The 20001-nt window shown below is 44.1% G+C and overlaps 1 protein-coding gene across 1 annotated transcript in view; it reads right to left on the bottom strand.

Annotated features, from left to right (window-relative positions):
* Positions 1-9668: 9668 nt before the first annotated feature.
* The window catches only part of LOC306844298 (glutamate receptor ionotropic, NMDA 2B-like), a gene marked incomplete at both ends in the record, with an annotated part of 28177 nt that continues 17844 nt past the window's right edge, over positions 9669-20001 (bottom strand). The window contains 5 exons of the mRNA XM_079376308.1: positions 9669-11648; positions 12707-12945; positions 16202-16389; positions 18872-19032; positions 19126-19355. Of these exons, the coding sequence (XP_079232434.1) occupies positions 9669-11648; positions 12707-12945; positions 16202-16389; positions 18872-19032; positions 19126-19355 (2798 nt within the window). The remainder of the gene's footprint in view (positions 11649-12706; positions 12946-16201; positions 16390-18871; positions 19033-19125; positions 19356-20001) is intronic.

The following is a 20001-nucleotide window of genomic DNA, read 5'->3' as shown; positions in this document are numbered from 1 at the left end:
TTATTAGCCTGTGTTGAGCTGGGGGGGTATTTTTGTGTGTTATTAAAGTGTGCAGCACTGCGGGGGTAATTTGTGTGTTATTAGCGTGTGCAGCACTGCGGGGGTAATTTTGTGTGTTATTAGCGTGTGCAGCACTGTGGGGGTAATTTTGTGTGTTATTAGCGTGTGCTGAGCTGCGGTGGTGATTTTGTGTGTTATTAGCGTGTGCAGCACTGCGGGGGTAATTTTGTGTGTTATTAGCCTGTGTTGAGCTGCGGGGGTAATTTTGTGTGTTATTAGCGTGTGCTGAGCTGCGGGGGTCATTTTGTGTGTTATTAGCCTGTGTTGAGCTGCGGGGGTAATTTTGTATGTTATTAGCGTGTGTTGAGCTGCGGGGGTAATTTTGTGTGTTATTAGTGTGTGCTGAGCTGCGGGGGTAATTTTGTGTGTTATTAGCGTGTGCTGAGCTGCGGGGGTAATTTTGTGTGTTATTAGAGTGTGTTGAGCTGCGGGGGTAATTTTGTGTGTTATTAGTGTGTGCAGCCCTGCGGGGGTCATTTTGTGTGTTATTAGCGTGTGCTGAGCTGCGGCGGTAATTTTGTGTGTTATTAGCGTGTGCTGAGCTGCGGTGGTAATTTTGTGTTATTAGCGTGTGTTGAGCTGCGGGGGTAATTTTGTGTGTTATTAGCATGTGTTGAGCTGCGGGGGTAAATTTGTGTGTTTTTAGCGTGTGCTGAGCTGCGGTGGTAATTTTGTGTGTTATTAGCGTGTGCTGAACTGCGGAGTTCATTTTGTGTGTTATTAGCGTGTGCCGAGCTGCGGGGGTAATTTTGTGTGTTATTAGTGTGTGCAGCACTGCGGGGGTAACTTTGTGTGTTATTAGCGTGTACTGAGCTGCGGTGGTAATTTTGTCTGTTATTAGCGTGTGCTGAGCTGCGGAGTTCATTTTGTGTGTTATTAGCGTGTGCAGCACTGCTGGGGTAATTTTGTGTGTTATTAGCGTGTGTTTAGCTGCGGGGGTAATTTTGTGTGTTATTAGCGTGTGCAGCACTGCGGGGGTCATTTTGTGTGTTAGTAGTGTGTGCTGAGCTGCGGTGGTAATTTTGTGTGTTAATAGCATGTGCAGCACTGCGGGGGTAATTTTGTGTGTTATTAGCGTGTGCAGCACTGCGGGGGTAATTTTGTGTGTTATTAGTGTGTCTGGAGCTGCAGGGGGTAATTTTGTGTGTTATTAGCGTGTGCTGAGCTGCGGGGATCATTTTGTGTGTTATTAGCGTGTGCTGAGCTGCGGGGGTCATTTTGTGTGTTATTAGCCTGTGCTGAGCTGCAGGGGGTAATTTTGTGTGTTATTAGCGTGTGTTGAGCTGCACTGCGGGGGTAATTTTGTGTGATATTAACGTGTGCTGAGCTGCGGGGGTAATTTTGTGTGATAGTAGCGTGTGCTGAGGTGGGGGGGTAATTTTGTGTGTTATTAGCGTGTGCTGAGATGTGGGGGTAATTTTGTGTGTTATTAGCCTGTGTTGAGCTGGGGGGGTATTTTTGTGTGTTATTAACGTGTGCAGCACTGCGTGGGTAATTTGTGTGTTATTAGCGTGTGCAGCACTGTGGGGGTAATTTTGTGTGTTATTAGCGTGTGCTGAGCTGCGGTGGTGATTTTGTGTGTTATTAGCGTGTGCAGCACTGTGGGGGTAATTTTGTGTGTTATTAGCATGTGCTGAGCTGCGGTGGTGATTTTGTGTGTTATTAGCGTGTGCAGCACTGTGATGGTAATTTTGTGTGTTATTAGCGTGTGCTGAGCTGCGGGGGTAATTTTGTGTGTTATTAGCGTGTGCTGAGCTGCAGGGGTAATTTTGTGTGTTATTAGCGTGTGCTGAGCTGCGGGGGTAATTTTGTGTGTTATTAGCGTGTGCTGAGCTGCGGGGGTCATTTTGTGTTATTAGCATGTGCAGCACTGCGGGGGTAATTTTGTGTGTTATTAGCGTGTGCAGCACTGTGGGGGTAATTTTGTGTGTTATTAGCATGTGTTGAGCTGCGGGGGTAATTTTGTGTGTTATTAGCGTGTGCTGAGCTGCGGGGGTAATTTTGTGTGTTATTAGCATGTGTTGAGCTGCGGGGGTAATTTTGTGTGTTATTAGCGTGTGCTGAGCTGCGGGGGTAATTTTGTGTGTTATTAGCGTGCTGAGCTGCGGGGGTAATTTTGTGTGTTATTAACGTGTGCTGAGCTGTGGGGGTAATTTTGTGTGTTATTAGCGTGTGCTGAGCTGTGGGGGTAATTTTGTGTGTTATTAGTGTGTGCAGCACTGCGGGGGTCATTTTGTGTTATTAGCATGTGCAGCACTGCGGGGATAATTTTGTGTGTTATTAGCGTGTGCAGCACTGTGGGGGTAATTTTGTGTGTTATTAGCATGTGTTGAGCTGCGGGGGTAATTTTGTGTGTTATTAGCGTGTGCTGAGCTGCGGGGGTAATGTTGTGTGTTATTAGCGTGTGCTGAGCTGCGGGGGTAATTTTGCGTGTACTGAGCTGGGGGGGGGGGGGTAATTTTGTGTGTTATAAGCCTGTGCTGAGCTGGGGGGGGGGGGGGGGTAATTTTGTGTGTTAGTAGCGTGTGCAGCACTGTGATGGTAATTTTGTATGTTATTAGCGTGTGCTGAGCTGCGGGGGTAATTTTGTGTGTTATTAGCCTGTGTGTGCTGCGGGAGTAATTTTGTGTGTTATTAGTGTGTGCTGAGCTGCGGGGGTAATTTTGAGTGTTATTAGCGTGTGCAGCACTGCGGGAGTAATTTTGTGTGTTATTAGTGTGTGCTGAGCTGCGGGGGTAATTTTGAGTGTTATTAGCGTGTGCAGCACTGCGGGGGTAATTTTGTGTGTTATTAGCATGTGTTGAGCTGCGGGGGTAATTTTGTGTGTTAGTAGTGTGTAGCACTGCGGGGGTCATTTTGTGTTATTAGCGTGTGCTGAGGTGCGGGAATAATTTTGTATGTTATTAGCGTGTGTTGAGCTGCGGGGGTCATTTTGTATGTTATTAGCGTGTGTTGAGGTGCGGAAATAATTTTGTGTGTTATTAGCGTGTGTTGAGCTGCGGGGGTCATTTTGTATGTTATTAGCGTGTGTTGAGCTGCGGGGGTAATTTTGTGTGTTATTAGCGTGTGCTGAGCTGCGGGGGTAATTTTGTGTGTTATTAGCGTGTGCTGAGCTGCGGAGGTAATTTTGTGTGTTATTAGTTTGTGCAGCACTGCGGGGGTAATTTTGTGTGTTATTATCGTGTGCAGCACTGCAGGGGTAATTTTGTGTGTTATTAGCGTGTGCTGAGCTGCGGGGGTAATTTTGTGTGTTATTAGCCTGTGTGTGCTGCGGGAGTAATTTTGTGTGTTATTAGCGTGTGATGACCTGCAGGGGGTAATTTTGTGTGTTATTAGCCTGTGCTGAGCTGCAGGGGGTAATTTTGTGTGTTATTAGCGTGTGTTGAGCTGCACTGCGGGGGTAATTTTGTGTGTTATTAACGTGTGCTGAGCTGCGGGGGTAATTTTGTGTGATAGTAGCGTGTGCTGAGGTGGGGGGGTAATTTTGTGTGTTATTAGCGTGTGCAGCACTGCGGGGGTAATTTTGTGTGTTATTAGCGTGTGTTGAGCTGCGGGGGTAATTTTGGGTATTATTAGCCTGTGTTGAGCAGCGGGAGTAATTTTGTGTGTTATTAGCGTGTGCTGAGATGTGGGGGTAATTTTGTGTGTTATTAGCCTGTGTTGAGCTGGGGGGGTATTTTTGTGTGTTATTAACGTGTGCAGCACTGTGGGGGTAATTTTGTGTGTTATTAGCGTGTGCTGAGCTGCGGTGGTGATTTTGTGTGTTATTAGCGTGTGCAGCACTGTGATGGTAATTTTGTGTGTTATTAGCGTGTGCTGAGCTGCGGGGGTAATTTTGTGTGTTATTAGCGTGTGCTGAGCTGCAGGGGTAATTTTGTGTGTTATTAGCGTGTGCTGAGCTGCGGGGGTAATTTTGTGTGTTATTAGCGTGTGCTGAGCTGCGGGGGTCATTTTGTGTTATTAGCATGTGCAGCACTGCGGGGGTAATTTTGTGTGTTATTAGCGTGTGCAGCACTGTGGGGGTAATTTTGTGTGTTATTAGCATGTGTTGAGCTGCGGGGGTAATTTTGTGTGTTATTAGCGTGTGCTGAGCTGCGGGGGTAATTTTGTGTGTTATTAGCGTGTGCTGAGCTGCGGGGGTAATTTTGTGTGTTATTAGCGTGTGCTGAGCTGTGGGGGTAATTTTGTGTGTTATTAGCGTGTGCTGAGCTGTGGGGGTAATTTTGTGTGTTATTAGTGTGTGCAGCACTGCGGGGGTCATTTTGTGTTATTAGCATGTGCAGCACTGCGGGGGTAATTTTGTGTGTTATTAGCGTGTGCAGCACTGTGGGGGTAATTTTGTGTGTTATTAGCATGTGTTGAGCTGCGGGGGTAATTTTGTGTGTTATTAGCGTGTGCTGAGCTGCGGGGGTAATTTTGTGTGTTATTAGCGTGTGCTGAGCTGCGGGGGTAATTTTGTGTGTTATTAGCATGTGCTGAGCTGTGGGGGTAATTTTGTGTGTTATTAGCGTGTGCAGCACTGCGGGGGTCATTTTGTGTGTTATTAGCATGTGCTGAACTGCGGGGGTAATTTTGCGTGTTATTAGCGTGTGCTGAGCTGGGGGGGGTAATTTTGTGTGTTAGTAGCGTGTGCAGCACTGTGATGGTAATTTTGTGTGTTATTAGCGTGTGCTGAGCTGCGGGGGTAATTTTGTGTGTTATTAGCCTGTGTGTGCTGCGGGAGTAATTTTGTGTGTTATTATCGTGTGCTGACCTGCGGGGGTAATTTTGTGTGTTATTAGTTTGTGCAGCACTGCGGGGGTAATTTTGTGTGTTATTAGTGTGTGCTGAGCTGCGGGGGTAATTTTGTGTGTTATTAGCGTGTGCTGAGCAGCGGTGCTAATTTTGTGTGTTATTAGCGTCTGCTGAGCTGCGGTGGTAATTTTGTGTGTTATTAGCGTGTGCTGAGCTGCGGAGTTCATTTTGTGTGTTATTAGCGTGTGCAGCACTGCGGCGGTAATTTTGTGTTATTAGCGTGTGCAGCACTGCGGGGGTAATTTTGTGTGTTATTAGCGTGTGCTGAGCAGCGGTGCTAATTTTGTGTGTTATTAGCGTCTGCTGAGCTGCGGTGGTAATTTTGTGTGTTATTAGCGTGTGCTGAGCTGCGGAGTTCATTTTGTGTGTTATTTGCGTGTGCAGCACTGCGGCGGTAATTTTGTGTTATTAGCGTGTGCAGCACTGCGGGGGTAATTTTGTGTGTTATTAGCATGTGTTGAGCTGCGGGGGTAATTTTGTGTGTTTTTAGCGTGTGCTGAGCAGCGGTGGTAATTTTGTGTGTTATTAGCGTGAGCTGAGCTGCGGAGTTCATTTTGTGTGTTATTAGCGTTTGCTGAGCTGCGGAGTTCATTTTGTGTGTTATTAGCATGTGCAGCACTGCGGCGGTAATTTTGTGTTATTAGCGTGTGCAGCACTGCGGGGGTAATTTTGTGTGTTATTAGCATGTGTTGAGCTGCGGGGGTAATTTTGTGTGTTTTTAGCGTGTGCTGAGCAGCGGTGGTAATTTTGTGTGTTATTAGCGTGTGCTGAGCTGCGGTGGTAATTTTGTCTGTTATTAGCGTGTGCTGAGCTCATTTTGTGTGTTATTAGCGTGTGCAGCACTGCGGGGGTAATTTTGTGTTTTATTAGCGTGTGTTGAGCTGCGGGGGTAATTTTGTGTGTTATTAGCGCGTGTTGAGCTGCGGGGGTAATTTTGTGTGTTTTTAGCGTGTGCTGAGCAGCGGTGCTAATTTTGTGTGTTATTAGCGTGTGCTGAGCTGCGGAGTTCATTTTGTGTGTTATTAGCATTTGCAGCACTGCGGGGGTAATTTTGTGTGTTATTAGCGTGTGTTGAGCTGCGGGGGTAATTTTTTGTGTTATTAGCGTGTGCAGCACTGTGGGGGTAATTTTTTGTGTTAGTGTGTGTTGAGCTGCGGTGGTAATTTTGTGTGTTATTAGCATGTGCAGCACTGCGGGGGTAATTTTGTGTGTTATTAGCGTGTGCTGAGCTGCGGGGGTAATTTTGTGTGTTATTAGCGTGTGCTGAGCTGCGGGGGTAATTTTGTGTGTTATTAGCGTGTGTTGAGCTGCGGGGGTAATTTTGTGTGTTATTAGCCTGTGCTGAACTGCGGGGGTAATTTTGTGTGTTATTAGCGTGTGCTGAGCTGCGGGGGTAATTTTGTGTGTTATTAGCCTGTGCTGAACTGCGGGGGTAATTTTGTGTGTTATTAGCGTGTGCTGAGCTGCGGGGGTAATTTCTTGTGTTATTAGCGTGTGCTGAGCTGCGGAGTTCATTTTGTGTGTTATTAGCGTGTGCAGCACTGCGGAGTTTATTTTGTGTTATTAGCGTGTGCTGAGCTGCGGAGTTCATTTTGTGTGTTATTAGCGTGTGTTGAGCTGCGGGGGTAATTTTGTGTGTTATTAGGGTGTGTTGAGCTGCGGGGTTAATTTTGTGTGTTATTAGGGTGTGTTGAGCTGCGATTGTGATTTTGTGTGTTATTAACATGCACGGCGCTTCAGTTTAATTGCTCAGGAAAGTTTGCTGGTGTGAGTCAGTGTAGTGGGCGGAGTTTCAGATGATTATCCTCTTACAGCCCCCCCCCCCCCGCTGCTCTGTTGCTAGGCGACTGTTAATAAGAGCGAGTCGCAGCTTCACAAAGGATTGTGGGACTGTGGGGGTGTTGAGAGGTTCATTAAATGGCAGCAGCACAGTCAACAAGAATGAGCGGCGCTCCTATCATCCATACTACTATCAGCCCAGAGTCTCTCTCTCTCTGCTCTTTTATTGTTTGGACGTCCTTCCCTGTCCCTCCCTCTGCTGCCTGTCTCTATCTCTGTGTCTATCAATATTTCATATGCCTCTTTCTCCTACGTGAGTGAGGAATGAACAAGAGGAAAGAGGATGTGTGAGGAATAATAGATTACAGTCGAGCTGAGCGTTTCTTCATGTGTCTCACTGCACAACAGAAAACACTAAAAACCTATCGCACGGTCAATACTACATACTGCACACTAGATAGAAACCGCTGCATTCAGTCAGCTGCAAGCCATTACTGATGAGCCTGGTGTTCTTGACCGTGCTTAAATTCACAATCATTTGTCTTGAACTACTGCATACTAGAATAAAGCTGAACATAGAGCACATTTCATCACGGGATACCATGCGTGGTTTGTATGCTACACATGTTTAAGGTATTCCATGCACAGAGGAAATGTAATGCAGCAGATTGTGACAGTGTAGTACAGTACATAGAGCAAGCTCACACTAGAGCGCAGAGTGAGATGAGCAGCAGGCAGACAGACTCAAGAGTTTAATTTAATTTGCTTTATTCAGCATGTGAAAGAATTCTGATCCATCATCATCATCATCAAAACACTCGCTCACTATTAAAGTCTCATAGAGGTTTGTGTTCATATTGTCATACAAAAGAAGGAATTCTCTCATTATTATATACACAATCTGTACATGTTTGCACTTGAGAATCATTTCAGAGATGTAAATGACGTAAAAATTTCAGTAACATATCAAAGTGGATGTAGTTCTTATTCCATAGTGAAACAATTCACTCATTCAGCCCGCATCCTCTTGCACTGCAGTTACCATGGGAACAGCATTGTAACACCATGGCAGTGCCATAGCAACAAGAGTATTTAACATATAAGTCAGAGTCTCGCACACGCACACGCACACCTGATGAGCGACAAATTCACCGATCGTGTGGAGAAAACAACAGATGGAGTTTGTACCGTAGCGATGTGAATAACAACAGGGCGCTTTTTATCTGTAGAATACTTCAAACCAGCTATACTTACCTTAGAATAATGAGAATATAGTAGTTAACAGAACGTTAAAAGTTGCTTATATATTGCAAATACACTAGAAAAATTATAACTACAGCTATGCATAATAGGCGTATTCCTCTATGAGCACAAGAAAATGTGATTTTCAAGCATATAGAGCTCAAGCTATAAGCATGGAGGTCGTAGGGAACTCTCTCTGTGTGTGTGTGTGTGTTTGAATCTATAAGTTTTGAGGAAAACTCAAACATAGATTACTGCGCTATAACGGGAACACCGCCGGCTTCAACATATGAGAAGAAAACACCCTAAAACGCTTTGATATTATAATAATAATAGTAATACTCTAAAAAGAAAAGTTTAAAGACGTGGTTAGAGTTTCTCTAACTGTAGAAACAATACAAGAGGAGATGAAAGGTTATTCTGAGGCGAGGACGGGACCTCACGATAGCGTTACAATTAAAAACATGACACTCTAGCAGCTTACTAATCAGCTTTACAAAGCCAGTCAGTCCTTAGGAAGGGTTCAAAGCCCTGCTTCAGATCATAAAACACACTCTGAGATGGATGCTGGAGATCTGTGTGTGTGTGTGTTTGCGTAGCTACACTTTGAGGCTGACTGTTCGCTAAATCTGACAAAACCACCTTCTGTAAACATCCTGAAAGGTACAAATACATAACATAAATGCTTGTTTCCACGTTTTAGAGTTTGTCCTCATTTACATAGCTACGCAAACGTGTGTGTGTGTGTGTGTGAGAGAGACAGAGAACCTGGAAACCTTCTCCAGCAGGCGACCAGACGTCTAAACACAATTGAAGAAAAACTTAGCAAGGAGTAATCGGTACACTAATCGAGTAAACTAAACATGTTCATGACAGCTCGGCTCTGTTACGCTGCAAAGATAAATCCAAATAAAGGTAAATCCTTAAAATAAAGCCGGTTAGGAGGCGGTAAACTATCAGACTTAAGTAATAAACATGGATTTAAAAAGCAAACTATCGCTTAAAATATCACTTATCATGAGTTATAATGCTTTAGCTAAATTTAGCATATTTTGTTTTTGTCGTTTTGTTCTGTTTTTATCTTTATTTTGGTTATACTTGAAAAAGCTATATTAAAGGTAGACCTTGTCGGCTTATATAAAGAGAAATGTATTTACAACCAAAACAAAGACAGGCGTTGATACTGTCATCTCCCTCGTTTCTCAGCTTCTGAGCGAGTCACGTGAGCATAACCGAAGGCGTATCAACATGATTTCTCGTTGGATATGAAATATCACGGCAGTAGAGACTCGAATATAAATGACGGCATAAAACAGAGGCTTGTGCACTTTCACGAATGTACGCGTGTTTCACGGCAGTAAACAGCATGGGAGAGGCTGTTGCCATGGATGTGTTAGGTTGATGCGGAGACTGGATTGATCGTCACATTCAAAAATCCCTAACGCTCAGCAAAGGCCTCAGGAAAACAACAGACAAATGAAACCCAATTTCAGCAACAAATTACCAGCAGTCAGCAGTGTCTTCACTACGTCTCTGAGGTACAGTTATTACCCTGTTTCAAAAAAAAAAATCAATTCGCATTTATTATGCTTTCATGATTGTATCTTCACAAAAGACACGAGTACAGCACTGGGCTGTTCTGGTGGCCATCTGACATGGCAGATGGATGTGCTCTTGTTCTTCTCACCAGCTCGTGGAGATGAACCCAACGGTGCAAACGTGAACTTCACAGGAAATTACATTTTCAGTTCTCTCTCGAGTTCTGCGTGTCCTGCTAAAATCTGGACTGGTTCTCACACGTCAGACTCTATGCTTGAGAGCTTCTCGTACACGTGTCCGTTGCTGCCAGTGAACGGCCGAGGCGGGCCGAGGCTGAGCTTGCTGGTGTGGTGGTTCCCCATGCACAGCTCTGCGGGGAAGCCCATGGGGCTGAGCAAATCCCCGTGCTGCTGCGACTGCTGCTTGGTGACGTAGTAGGACTTGGCACCGTGCAGCAGACACTGGTCATCTCCAAACGTAGGGATGAAGGGGTTGTGGTCGGTTCGGTCGGGATAGAGGGATTTTGATAAAGCATGAACAGGCCCCTCCAGGAGTCCTCTGTCTCTCAGATCCCTCTCTCCCACCGAGCGCCGATGGGGCGCGTTCTGCAACCCAAACGGCGATCCGGCCCCCCTCTCGTAGAACAGCGGGTCTCGCTCCGTGTCCTGCTCGGGATGCTCGAATATGTGTGCGAAGGTGGCGTCCATGCAGCGCTCCCGCTCCTTGAGGCTGACGCTGCGCGGCGGTGGTGCTGCACATAACATTGGCGGTGCGCCTATTCCAGTTAAGTTTTCTCTCTGCAGGTCTACGAATGCATCGTAGGAGTGTTGTCGGCGTAGGGGCTTCCCGCTGAAGGCCCTGCGGCGCTGCGCCGGCGTCTGGCCTCTACCGCCTCCCAGTTGCTCCAGCAGGTGGTTACTGTCCTCGCTGATGTCGTACAGGTTTCCGGACTTCTTGCAGGCTTCGCATCGCATGCAAGTGGCCGAACTGGGACGGCTGCTTCCAAGTCTTCCTGCGGCTCCTGATGCCACGCAGCCGCTTCCTATGTGCAAAACTCCGGGTCCATGCTTGCTGCCCGCGCTGCTGGCCCGACAGCTACGACATTCCCACTCGCCACTCTCCAGTTTCTTGGGTTTGCTCTTTAGGAAGTCGTCTACAGACACCAAACTGGTGCAGTTGCCTCCTCCTCCTACGCCGCCGCTGGGTCCATCAGTAAGATCCACATGCTCCCACTGCGGCACACCTTCCTTGGGCCGGAACTGATCCAGGTAGAAGTCCCTCAGGCTCTCCTTGTCCTGTAGCAGATATGAGGTGGAGCTCACGCCTCGTTTGCGCTCGGATGGAGGCGAAGCCGAGCGGTGCCCGTGGTGGTGGTGATGCTGGCGGCGCCGGTAACCCAGCTCGATCTCGTCGAGTTCCCTGCGGGACTTTGCCGACGCCGGACGCTTCTTCAAGCTGTCTCTATACTGCTTGCGTTTCTTTGCGTTCCCCTCCAGATTCCCGTAGGTGACGGTATGAGTGGAAATGTCAGACACGTCAGAGCGGATGTTTCCGTCATCGGCTCCACCGCAGAGCCGGTCGTGCCCTGCGATGTATCCCGAACTGGATGCTCCACCTTTAAAGGAGAACTTTCCGTACAAGTCAGCCAGTCCCTGCTTCAATCCCGGCCCAGACTGAGGAGTCTGGCTCTGCAGCAGGTCGAATTTACTCATGTTCCTGTGCGTTAGCGCAGAGAGCGGCTGTGTGGTGAAGATGGGGGCTACACCACCGCCAAGGCTGTCACAGTCAAACATGCCGCCCTCCAGAGAACTGCTGGAGCCCAGGCTGTGGGGCCGGTTGGGGCCGGTCAGCCCCAGAGTCGAGCCCCCATGGTGGTGCAGGTAGTGGGCCTGGTATAGGTTGCTGTCCTTCAGGTGCATGTTTCCGAAGGTGCGCTCCACTTCGCTGATGTAGTCACTGAACATGTTGTCCTCGGGCAGGTAGGGGGCCTTGCAGTCCGAGTGTCCGGCCAGGCTGCGGCGATGCTCGCTGATGTCGTAGACGGAGGACTCTCGACGGATGAAGTCCAGCGCGCTGTGCGGGGAGCCGTTGACCCCCGAGAGGGACGCCATGTTCTTGGCGGTGCGCAGCAGGCGCAGGATATTCGAGTGCGTGTTGTTCATGGTAGCCGAGGGCGAATTGAGCGCTGAACTCTTATCTTCGATTTCTACTCCGTGAATGCAGCTGTAAATTTCCTGAGAGAGGAAGAGAGAGAACTTTCAGTGTTCAGACAGCATCTTGAAACTGTATTTTGCACTGCTCCGAAGTAGGGCTGGACGATATAGCCAGAATTTACACAACCAGTCACAAGTTTTTGAACAGTAAGATATTTAATGTTTTTTAAAGAATTCTCTTCTGCTCACAAAGCCTACATTTATTTGATCAAAAATACAGCAAAAACAGTAATAACTTTTCTATTTGAATATATTTTAAAATGTAATTTATTCTTGTGATTTCAAAGCAGAAATGTCAGCATCATTACTCCAGTCTTCAGTGTCACATGATCCTTCAGAAATCATTCTAATATGCTGATTTGCTGCTCAAGAAACCTTTTTATTATTATAACGATTATCAATACTTAAAACAGTTGAGTAAAAATTTTTCAGGATTCTTCAATGAATAGAAAGCTCGGAGTCAGTATAATTTTTTCAAAATATCAGAATTATTTCAGAAGGATCATGTGACTGGAGTAATGATGCTAAAAATTCAGCTTTGAAATCACAGGAACAAATTACATTCTATATCATGATATATTTCTTCATTTCGGTCGAAACAATAGAATTCTGATATCGATATAAACAATATTTTAAAAAAGCCTCAGAAAAACAGCCAAGAATACCCACAATGGATGTCTGTACCTACAAATGTTGACCATTTATTTGTATTTAGCCTTCATACAAACAAGAAACGTGAAATCAGCGTCAAATTACCATACGACTCTCAGACTCACCTTATTAATATTAAAATCTTAACTTTATACTATAACACAGGCTGATTATTCTTATAGACTGAAACAAAAGTGCTTCAGCCAGGACAAAGAATACGAAAAGATTTGCTGCAGAAAACAGATAAAGAGTAAGCAACTGTTGCTAGAGACGATTTTATTGAAATGGCAAATTGATTGAAATATCATAAATGCGTTTAAAAATCATATCACTTTTATTGAAAGTAATTATATAATGATACTGCATTACTGTCCAGCCCTCCTGCGACGCTGTGTGTTTCTGAGGTGTGGCTGTGGGCACAGAATTACCCTGCTGATGGTGAAGGTGAACCCTGGTTTCCCAGAAAACACGCCCATGAAGCAGAAGCGCAGGTGCCAGTAGAAAACGTGCTCAGCGATGAAGGTGATGAGCGACAGAGCCATGGCGGCACCCAGCATGTAGAACACACCCGCCATATTATCCACGTCCAGCTGACTGCTCATCACTTCATTCTTCTCGTGGTGGCAGATCCCGGTGAGCCAGAGAGCCTCGAACTCCTCCATATCACCTGAGACACACACACACACACATTATAAAGGGTGATGCAATGCTCCTACACACTGGGTCCGTAAGAACAAAGTGTTTGGCTTGTATTTGAAGCAAAGGCTCAGGTAATTCAAAGCTGCTGGCAGACGAGTGCAGTCTTTAATTTGGACAGGATTCTGAAGAAGAATGATCAAAACAAGTTAGAAACTCTCCACCAAGAACAATGGAAAACATATCAATACACGAGTACATGATTTAACCGAACACTCAGGGACCGTTAGACCCCTTTGTCATGTGTTGATTAACTGCCATATACACTACCTGTTTTCTGTCTATTCTGAAAAAGTCTATTCTGCTCACCAAGCCTGCATTTGTTTGATCCAAAGTACAGCAAAAACAGTAATATTGTGAGCTATTTTTGTTATTTAAAATAACTGTTTTCTATGTGAATGTGTTAAAGTGTAATGTATTTCTGTGATCTGCAGCTGTATTTTCAGCATCATTACTCCAGTCTTCAGTGTCACATGATCTTCAGAAATCATTATAATATACTGATTTACTGCTCAAGAATCATTTGTTATTTTCATTGTTATCTATATTTAAAACGGTGCATTTTTACATTTTTTCAGGATTATTTGAAGAATAGAAAGATCCAAAGATCAGATTTTTTTAATGCTTTTGTAACATTATACACAATTCCATTCAAAAGCTTGTCAGTATACATTTTTTGGGGGGGGGGGGGGGGGATTATAGAAATTAATACTTTTATTTAGCAAGAATGCTTTAAATTGATCAAAAGTGATAAATTTATAATGTTACAACAGATTTCTATTTCAGATAAATGCTGTTCTTCTGAACTTTCTATTCATCTTTCTTTCTTTCTTTCTTCTTTCTTTTATTTATTTATAGAGCACTTTCACACAACTACCAGTTGATCCAAAGTGCTATACAATACAGCTAAAAATACAACAGATATAAAACCAAAGTACATCACAACACAATATAACAATACAATTGAGAAGGCTAGGTAAAAGCTATTGACAGAAGATGGTTTTTAAGCTGGTACTTAAATACAGGCAAGGAGGGCGCAGCTCTAATAGAAGCTGGTAAATTATTCCACAGAGTGGGGCCAGCAACAGCAAAGGCTCAATCACCTCTGCAGCGAAGCCTCGATCTAGGAACAGAGAGGAGACCAAGGTTACTGGATCTTAGGGATCTGTTAGGTTTATAGGTAGAAATTGCCTCAGAAAGATAGGACGGGGTGAGATTATACAGAGATTTAAAAACAAAAATTAAAATTTTAAAGATAATTCTAAATTTAACTGGTAACCAGTTTAGTGAAATAAGAATGGGCGAGATATGATCGAACCTTCGTCTGCCTGTCATTAATCTTGCAGCAGCGTTTTGGACCATCTGCAGACGCATTATAGAAGACTGACTTATACCATAGTATAGTGAATTACAATAGTCTAAACGAGATAAAACAAACAAGTGAATAATCTGTTCAAACTGTTTTACAAGGATTTAATTTTGGATAAACGCTGTAAGTGGAAGAAACTGGATTTGACCACTGCGGTAATTTGTTTCTCAAAACCCAGGTTGCAGTCAAAAAGAACACCAAGATTTTTGGCACAGGGTGTAAGGTAGGAAGAGAGATGACCAAAGTGAAGGGCACAGTCTTCATATGACTTTAAACCAAACAGAATGATTTCAGTTTTGTTCTCGTTTAACACTAAAAGATTCTGCTTTAGCCATATTTGCAATTCGTTTAAACAATTCAACAGAGGTCCTAAAAATGTATTACTTTTGTGTTTCAAGGGAAAGTACAACTGAGTATCATCCGCATATAAGTGGAAGGACACTCCATATTTCTCAAAGATAGCACCCATTGGTAGCATGAATATAGAAAATAAAACTGGGGCAAGAATTGAGCCCTGAGGCACCCCACAGACAAGTGGGTGTGAGGACGAACTATGTTGGCCAATGGAGACACTAAAACTTCTGTTTGCTAAGAAAGATTGAAACCATTTCAATACCTTTCCTTGTAACCCAACACAACTCTCCAACCTGGAAATCAAGATCGTGTGGTCAACCATATCAAATGCAGAGCTTAAGTCTAGAAGCACCAAAGCTACAGCATTCCCTTTATCTGTTTCTATTAAAATATCATTTACAACTTTTAGAAGTGCAGTTTCCGTGCTGTGTTGAAAGAAATCATCAAAGAAAGCTGAAAAAATAATACTCCGCTGTTTTCAACATTGATAATATTTAGAAATGTTTCTTAAGCAGTAAATCAGTATATTAGAATGATTTCTGAAGATCACTGAAGACTGGAGTAATGATACTGAAAATACAGATTTGATCAATTAAATAAATAAATTACATTTTAACAGATATTTACATAGAAAACAGTTATGTTAAATAGTAAAAATATTTCACAAAATTACTGCTTTTGCTGTACTTTGGATCAAATAATTGCAGGCTTGGTGAACAGAAGATAATTCTTTAAAAAACCATTAAATATCTTACTATTCAAACACTTTTGACTGGTAGTGTATATATGTGAAAATAGGACTCGGGAATAGGGCTGAAACGATTAGTCGACATTATCGACAACGAAATAAACAATCGAATAAATATCGACAATAACGAAACAAAACAACAGTTTGAACACCAAAACCTGACAGCGGTGAGAAAGTGATGTCTGCACGAGCTCTTCAGTTCGGTACTTCAGTAAAGCAGTCACATCACGTTTATTTCTACAGTACTTGATGCAGTAGATAGGGTTAGTCAGTGTCGCTTTCCGTTAGAATTACAACTTGTGTTATAAAGCAGCTCTCCAGTGTGGAGCTAGCTAATGATCAAATCTCTTTATTAGTTGGGGAAGTAAATTAATTAAAGAGATAGTTTGGTTTGCAGAGATAAAAGCTTGAGCTAGCTCAGGACTGTCTTGATTATCATAACCCTAGAAGGTATTTTAAGAGAAATGGATGTTGCGAATAAAATGGTTTATCTAAAAAATAAAGCGATTCCAGATTTTCAAATAGTTCAATGTCCAATTTCCAAAAATGCATCAACAGCCAGCCAATCATGAACGTAAAGGTGCTTTCAGAAGCTGAGCTGCTTGGGTCACAGAACAATACTTCAGAAGACTGCAAGCATCATCATTTCATCATTTTTATTGGGTGCAGCATTCACCGAGTGTTGCTGGATTATTGGTTATTAGTGAACAAGCCAGCAGATGAGTGTTTATCTGAATGACTCAAGATGAGCAGTACCGTCTCCAAACAGCTGCAGGATGGCGAGGTCCACCTGTCTCTTCCAGCCCGATTCCTTCTGGATGGCGATGCCGTAGCCGGTGGAGGCGAACACTTTCCCGGAGCCGATGGTGACCAGCTTACAGCCCTCGTCTCTGCCCGCCATGTAGTTCAGCACCGCCGCGTCGTAGATGAAGGCGTCCAGCTTCCTGTCATTCAAGACACCACACGCATTCACAACACAAGCAGATTAGATGCATGCAAAATGAGTGTGAATGCTCTCGGGTAGGGCTGCACGATTCTTGCTAAAATGTGAATCACGATTTTTCTCCATGGGAATTGAGATCACGATTCTCTTACATGATTCTCATTTTTTCAACCAAAATGTATTGCACTCAAGTACAAAACCCCCCCCCAAAAAACCCCACAGGACATTCAGTATAATAAAGTGCTGGAGTAACAAAAAATTGTCTCTTTTCTTTATTTTAGACCCCTTAAAGTGAATAATTTTAAAGCTTTAAGTTGTTGAACATAAGAGAACATTAACAATAATAAATAAAAATATTCACATTCACACGGGGCGTCGGCGTCAACGCCTCTCATTTACTTTGAATGGAGTGACGTCAAGCGTTGCCGAACTGAATTGTGGGTCCCTAGCGTTGCTTCACTAGCGTTGCACGCGGCAGAAGTTGAAAACTTATTAACTTTTCAAGCGCCAATGCAGGCGTCAGCCAATCAGATCGCCTTATGCAAATACCCTAGCGCAGACGCTAGCCAATCCCGTTCATCCAGCACCAGAAAAGTATGCGATTGGCTGTTATCACTCTGACGGCTCTGGTCAGCACCAAGCTTCAGACACGCCCTCCGTCAAGCGTTGATGCTGACACCCCGTTGAAGCAGCGCTGCGCAGAATGATCACCGTATGACATCAAAGTACCGCAAGAGCGATTTGAATGCATAGGATCCGACTGCTTTGTGAAGCATTCGTATAGTTTGTATTTTTTATTCTCTAGTTGTTTAGTTTGTATAGGGTAAATACTTATATATATATATATATATATATATATATATATATATATATATAGTATACTTATAGTTAAATCTGTCAGTAGGTTAGTAGTGTATAGGTTTATAGTGTTTTTTACTTCATTGTTGTATGTCTGTATTTATGTAGCACCGTGGTCCTGAGAGGCACGACATTTCGTTCCACTGTATGTCCCCACATGTAGCAGAATGACAATAAAGCTCAACTTGAACTTGAACTTGCTTTCTTATCGCTCTTGTGGTACTGTGATGTCATACGGTGATCATTCTGCGAATGCGCTTATTGACTCCGTTTAGGTCTGCCGCCTTGTTACACGTCACGTGAGGGACAGCGGACCGTGGCCAATGAGGGAGAGGAGAAAAGTGATCAGATTTATGATTGATTGGTGAATTAACAGTGTTTTGTTATTGTGTGAGTGACCAATAACACGTGAATGCAGCATGATCTGAACGCAGGGAAATACACGGAAGTGAATCGCCATCATTTAGAAATGAGATCGCATTTATGTAGGAATCGAGATCGTGATTTTATTTCGATTAATCGTGCAGCCCTACTCTCGGGCTAATTTTGAGCTACACGCAAAAATAGTGAAAAATGGCAATTTGAGGTTTTCACAAAAATTAGTTCATTAAGCCCTCGATTAGAGATCCCAGTACTCCAAATAATAATTAAACATCTAAAATTATCTTTATTTGTACGTTTCTGTGAGGAATATCTTTTCTACGCTTGCTTCTCGAAGTCTCCGACAGCATAGCAACTACTCCCAGGTACCCTAGCAACCACCATAGTAACCACCCCAAGTAACCTAGCAACCACATAGCACCACCCTAGCAACCACCCAGAGTACCCTAGCAACCGCATTGCAACACCCTGGCAACCACCCCAGGTACCCTAGCAACTGCAACTAATTTAAGCTTCCATTCCAATATGCACAGAATTACAGTATTTACACAAACATAATCTGTTATGTCTTAAGTGAATGTCTGGGGAACTGTTTGGGAAAAACATCGTATGTGTAACATTATATTAGATCCATGCGTAACAGTAAGTCTTAATGTCTAGCCCGTTTGTCTCATTAATGTTCATCTAAAAAGAAAAGAAAAGAGGAAATCACTCGCTGCTCTCATTTGAACTGCTTTTGTAGATTTAATAAATCAATTTATTTGTAATGAACACATGAAATGATTTTTACATTTGATTATTTGTTCTTATTTGAATGCTGTTGTTAAAATGTAAAATGTTTGTTTCTTATATTCTACAGTTTTTTTCTGCATCTGTTCTATTGATAAAAACAGCTATATTGTAATTATTATTGAGAAAAGAAGTGCAGGAAAAGCTGTAACGTTGCTCGGTGATTTAGCTTTGGAATCTTCAGAAAACTTCAACTTGATTTTTCTCTAAATCGACTTCAAACAGGTGTAGCTCGGTCATTTTTCAGTAGATTCCAGGGTATTCTAATGGAGAAAATAACTCATTTTTGAAAATTTGCTCATTGCCAGCTCAGGTCACATATGAGTGTCTTCTTCTGCATGATCATATCTGCAGATCCCTTCCCCCTCACACCTAATCTATTAATAAGCAGCAAGTTAGGAGTGTATTGAGAGAAAACTCATATTTAACAGTGAATATGAGAGCTAAAGACTCACCCGGTCTTCAGACTGTACAGCGCTTCGTTAACGTTGCGCTGGTGGAATTTGACCATGTAGGAGTGCATCTCTCTGTAGTTATTGCGGATGTTTCTCTCGGTGCTGCCGTTGGGCACCGTCCCGAAGCGAAACGGCGGGGAGAAGTCGTTGGGTCTCTGAAACTAAAGACAGACAGACAGCACAAGAGTGACTGACCAGAACACTGAACATCCGCTCTAGCTGAAATACTACAGCCGTGGCTTCTACTAGAGCACCTTTTTGTCACTGAGGCCCGACACCTGGTCCACGTACTCCTCCTGGATCATAAATGCGGCCAGGTTAGCAGTGTAGCTGGCCAGGAAGATCACAGCAAAGAAGGCCCAGACGGACACCATGATCTTGCTGGTGGTTCCTCTGGGGTTCTGCACTGGCACGGAGTTATTGAAGACCAGACCCCAGAGCAGCCAGATGGCCTTCCCGATGGTGAACGACGGACCTCCGGCCTCTGAAAGCACAGAAACACAACACAGTGACTCCTTCACTCTTGCTCGACACCTGAGAGAAGAGAAGGAGCTGTGTCTTCCTAATATTTGGGTTCATTTGGTAGAACTGAACGAGAACTGAACTGAACTACAAGAGCGAGGTGAGCCGCCTGGCCGGGTGGTGCAGTGACAACAATCTCTCTCTGAATGTGGAGAAGACGAAGGAGATTGTTGTTGACTTCAGGAGAGTACACACTCAGCATGCCCCTCTGACCATCTACAGCACCCGTCTCACCCGCAAAGCCCTCCGCATTGCAGGTGATCCCACCCACCCGACACACAGCTTCTTCAGTCTGCTGCCATCAGGGAGGAGACTGCGGAGTCTCCAGGCGAGGATCAGCAGACTGAAGGACAGCTTCATACATCAGGCTGTCAGGAAGCTCAACTCCCTCCCGTCCCTGCCCCCCCTTCCCTCTTTTACCCCATGCAACACTGAACACTGATACTGGGACCCCCCCCAGCTCCCCCCCCCCCAGCTCCCCACCCCCCACTTAAAAACTGTGACCAGCACCTGTCACTTGTGCAGCATTGGACTGATCACTACCTCATCCAGCATTGACTGCAAACTACCTCTTCAGATAGTCTGATATAAGGACTGTTCTCCCTACT

Source organism: Barbus barbus (genome assembly GCF_936440315.1).
Source record: "Barbus barbus genome assembly, chromosome: 3".
NCBI lineage: Eukaryota > Metazoa > Chordata > Actinopteri > Cypriniformes > Cyprinidae > Barbus > Barbus barbus.
The sequence above is the reverse complement of the archived record's forward strand: the minus strand, read 5'-3'. Positions and strand labels throughout refer to the sequence as shown.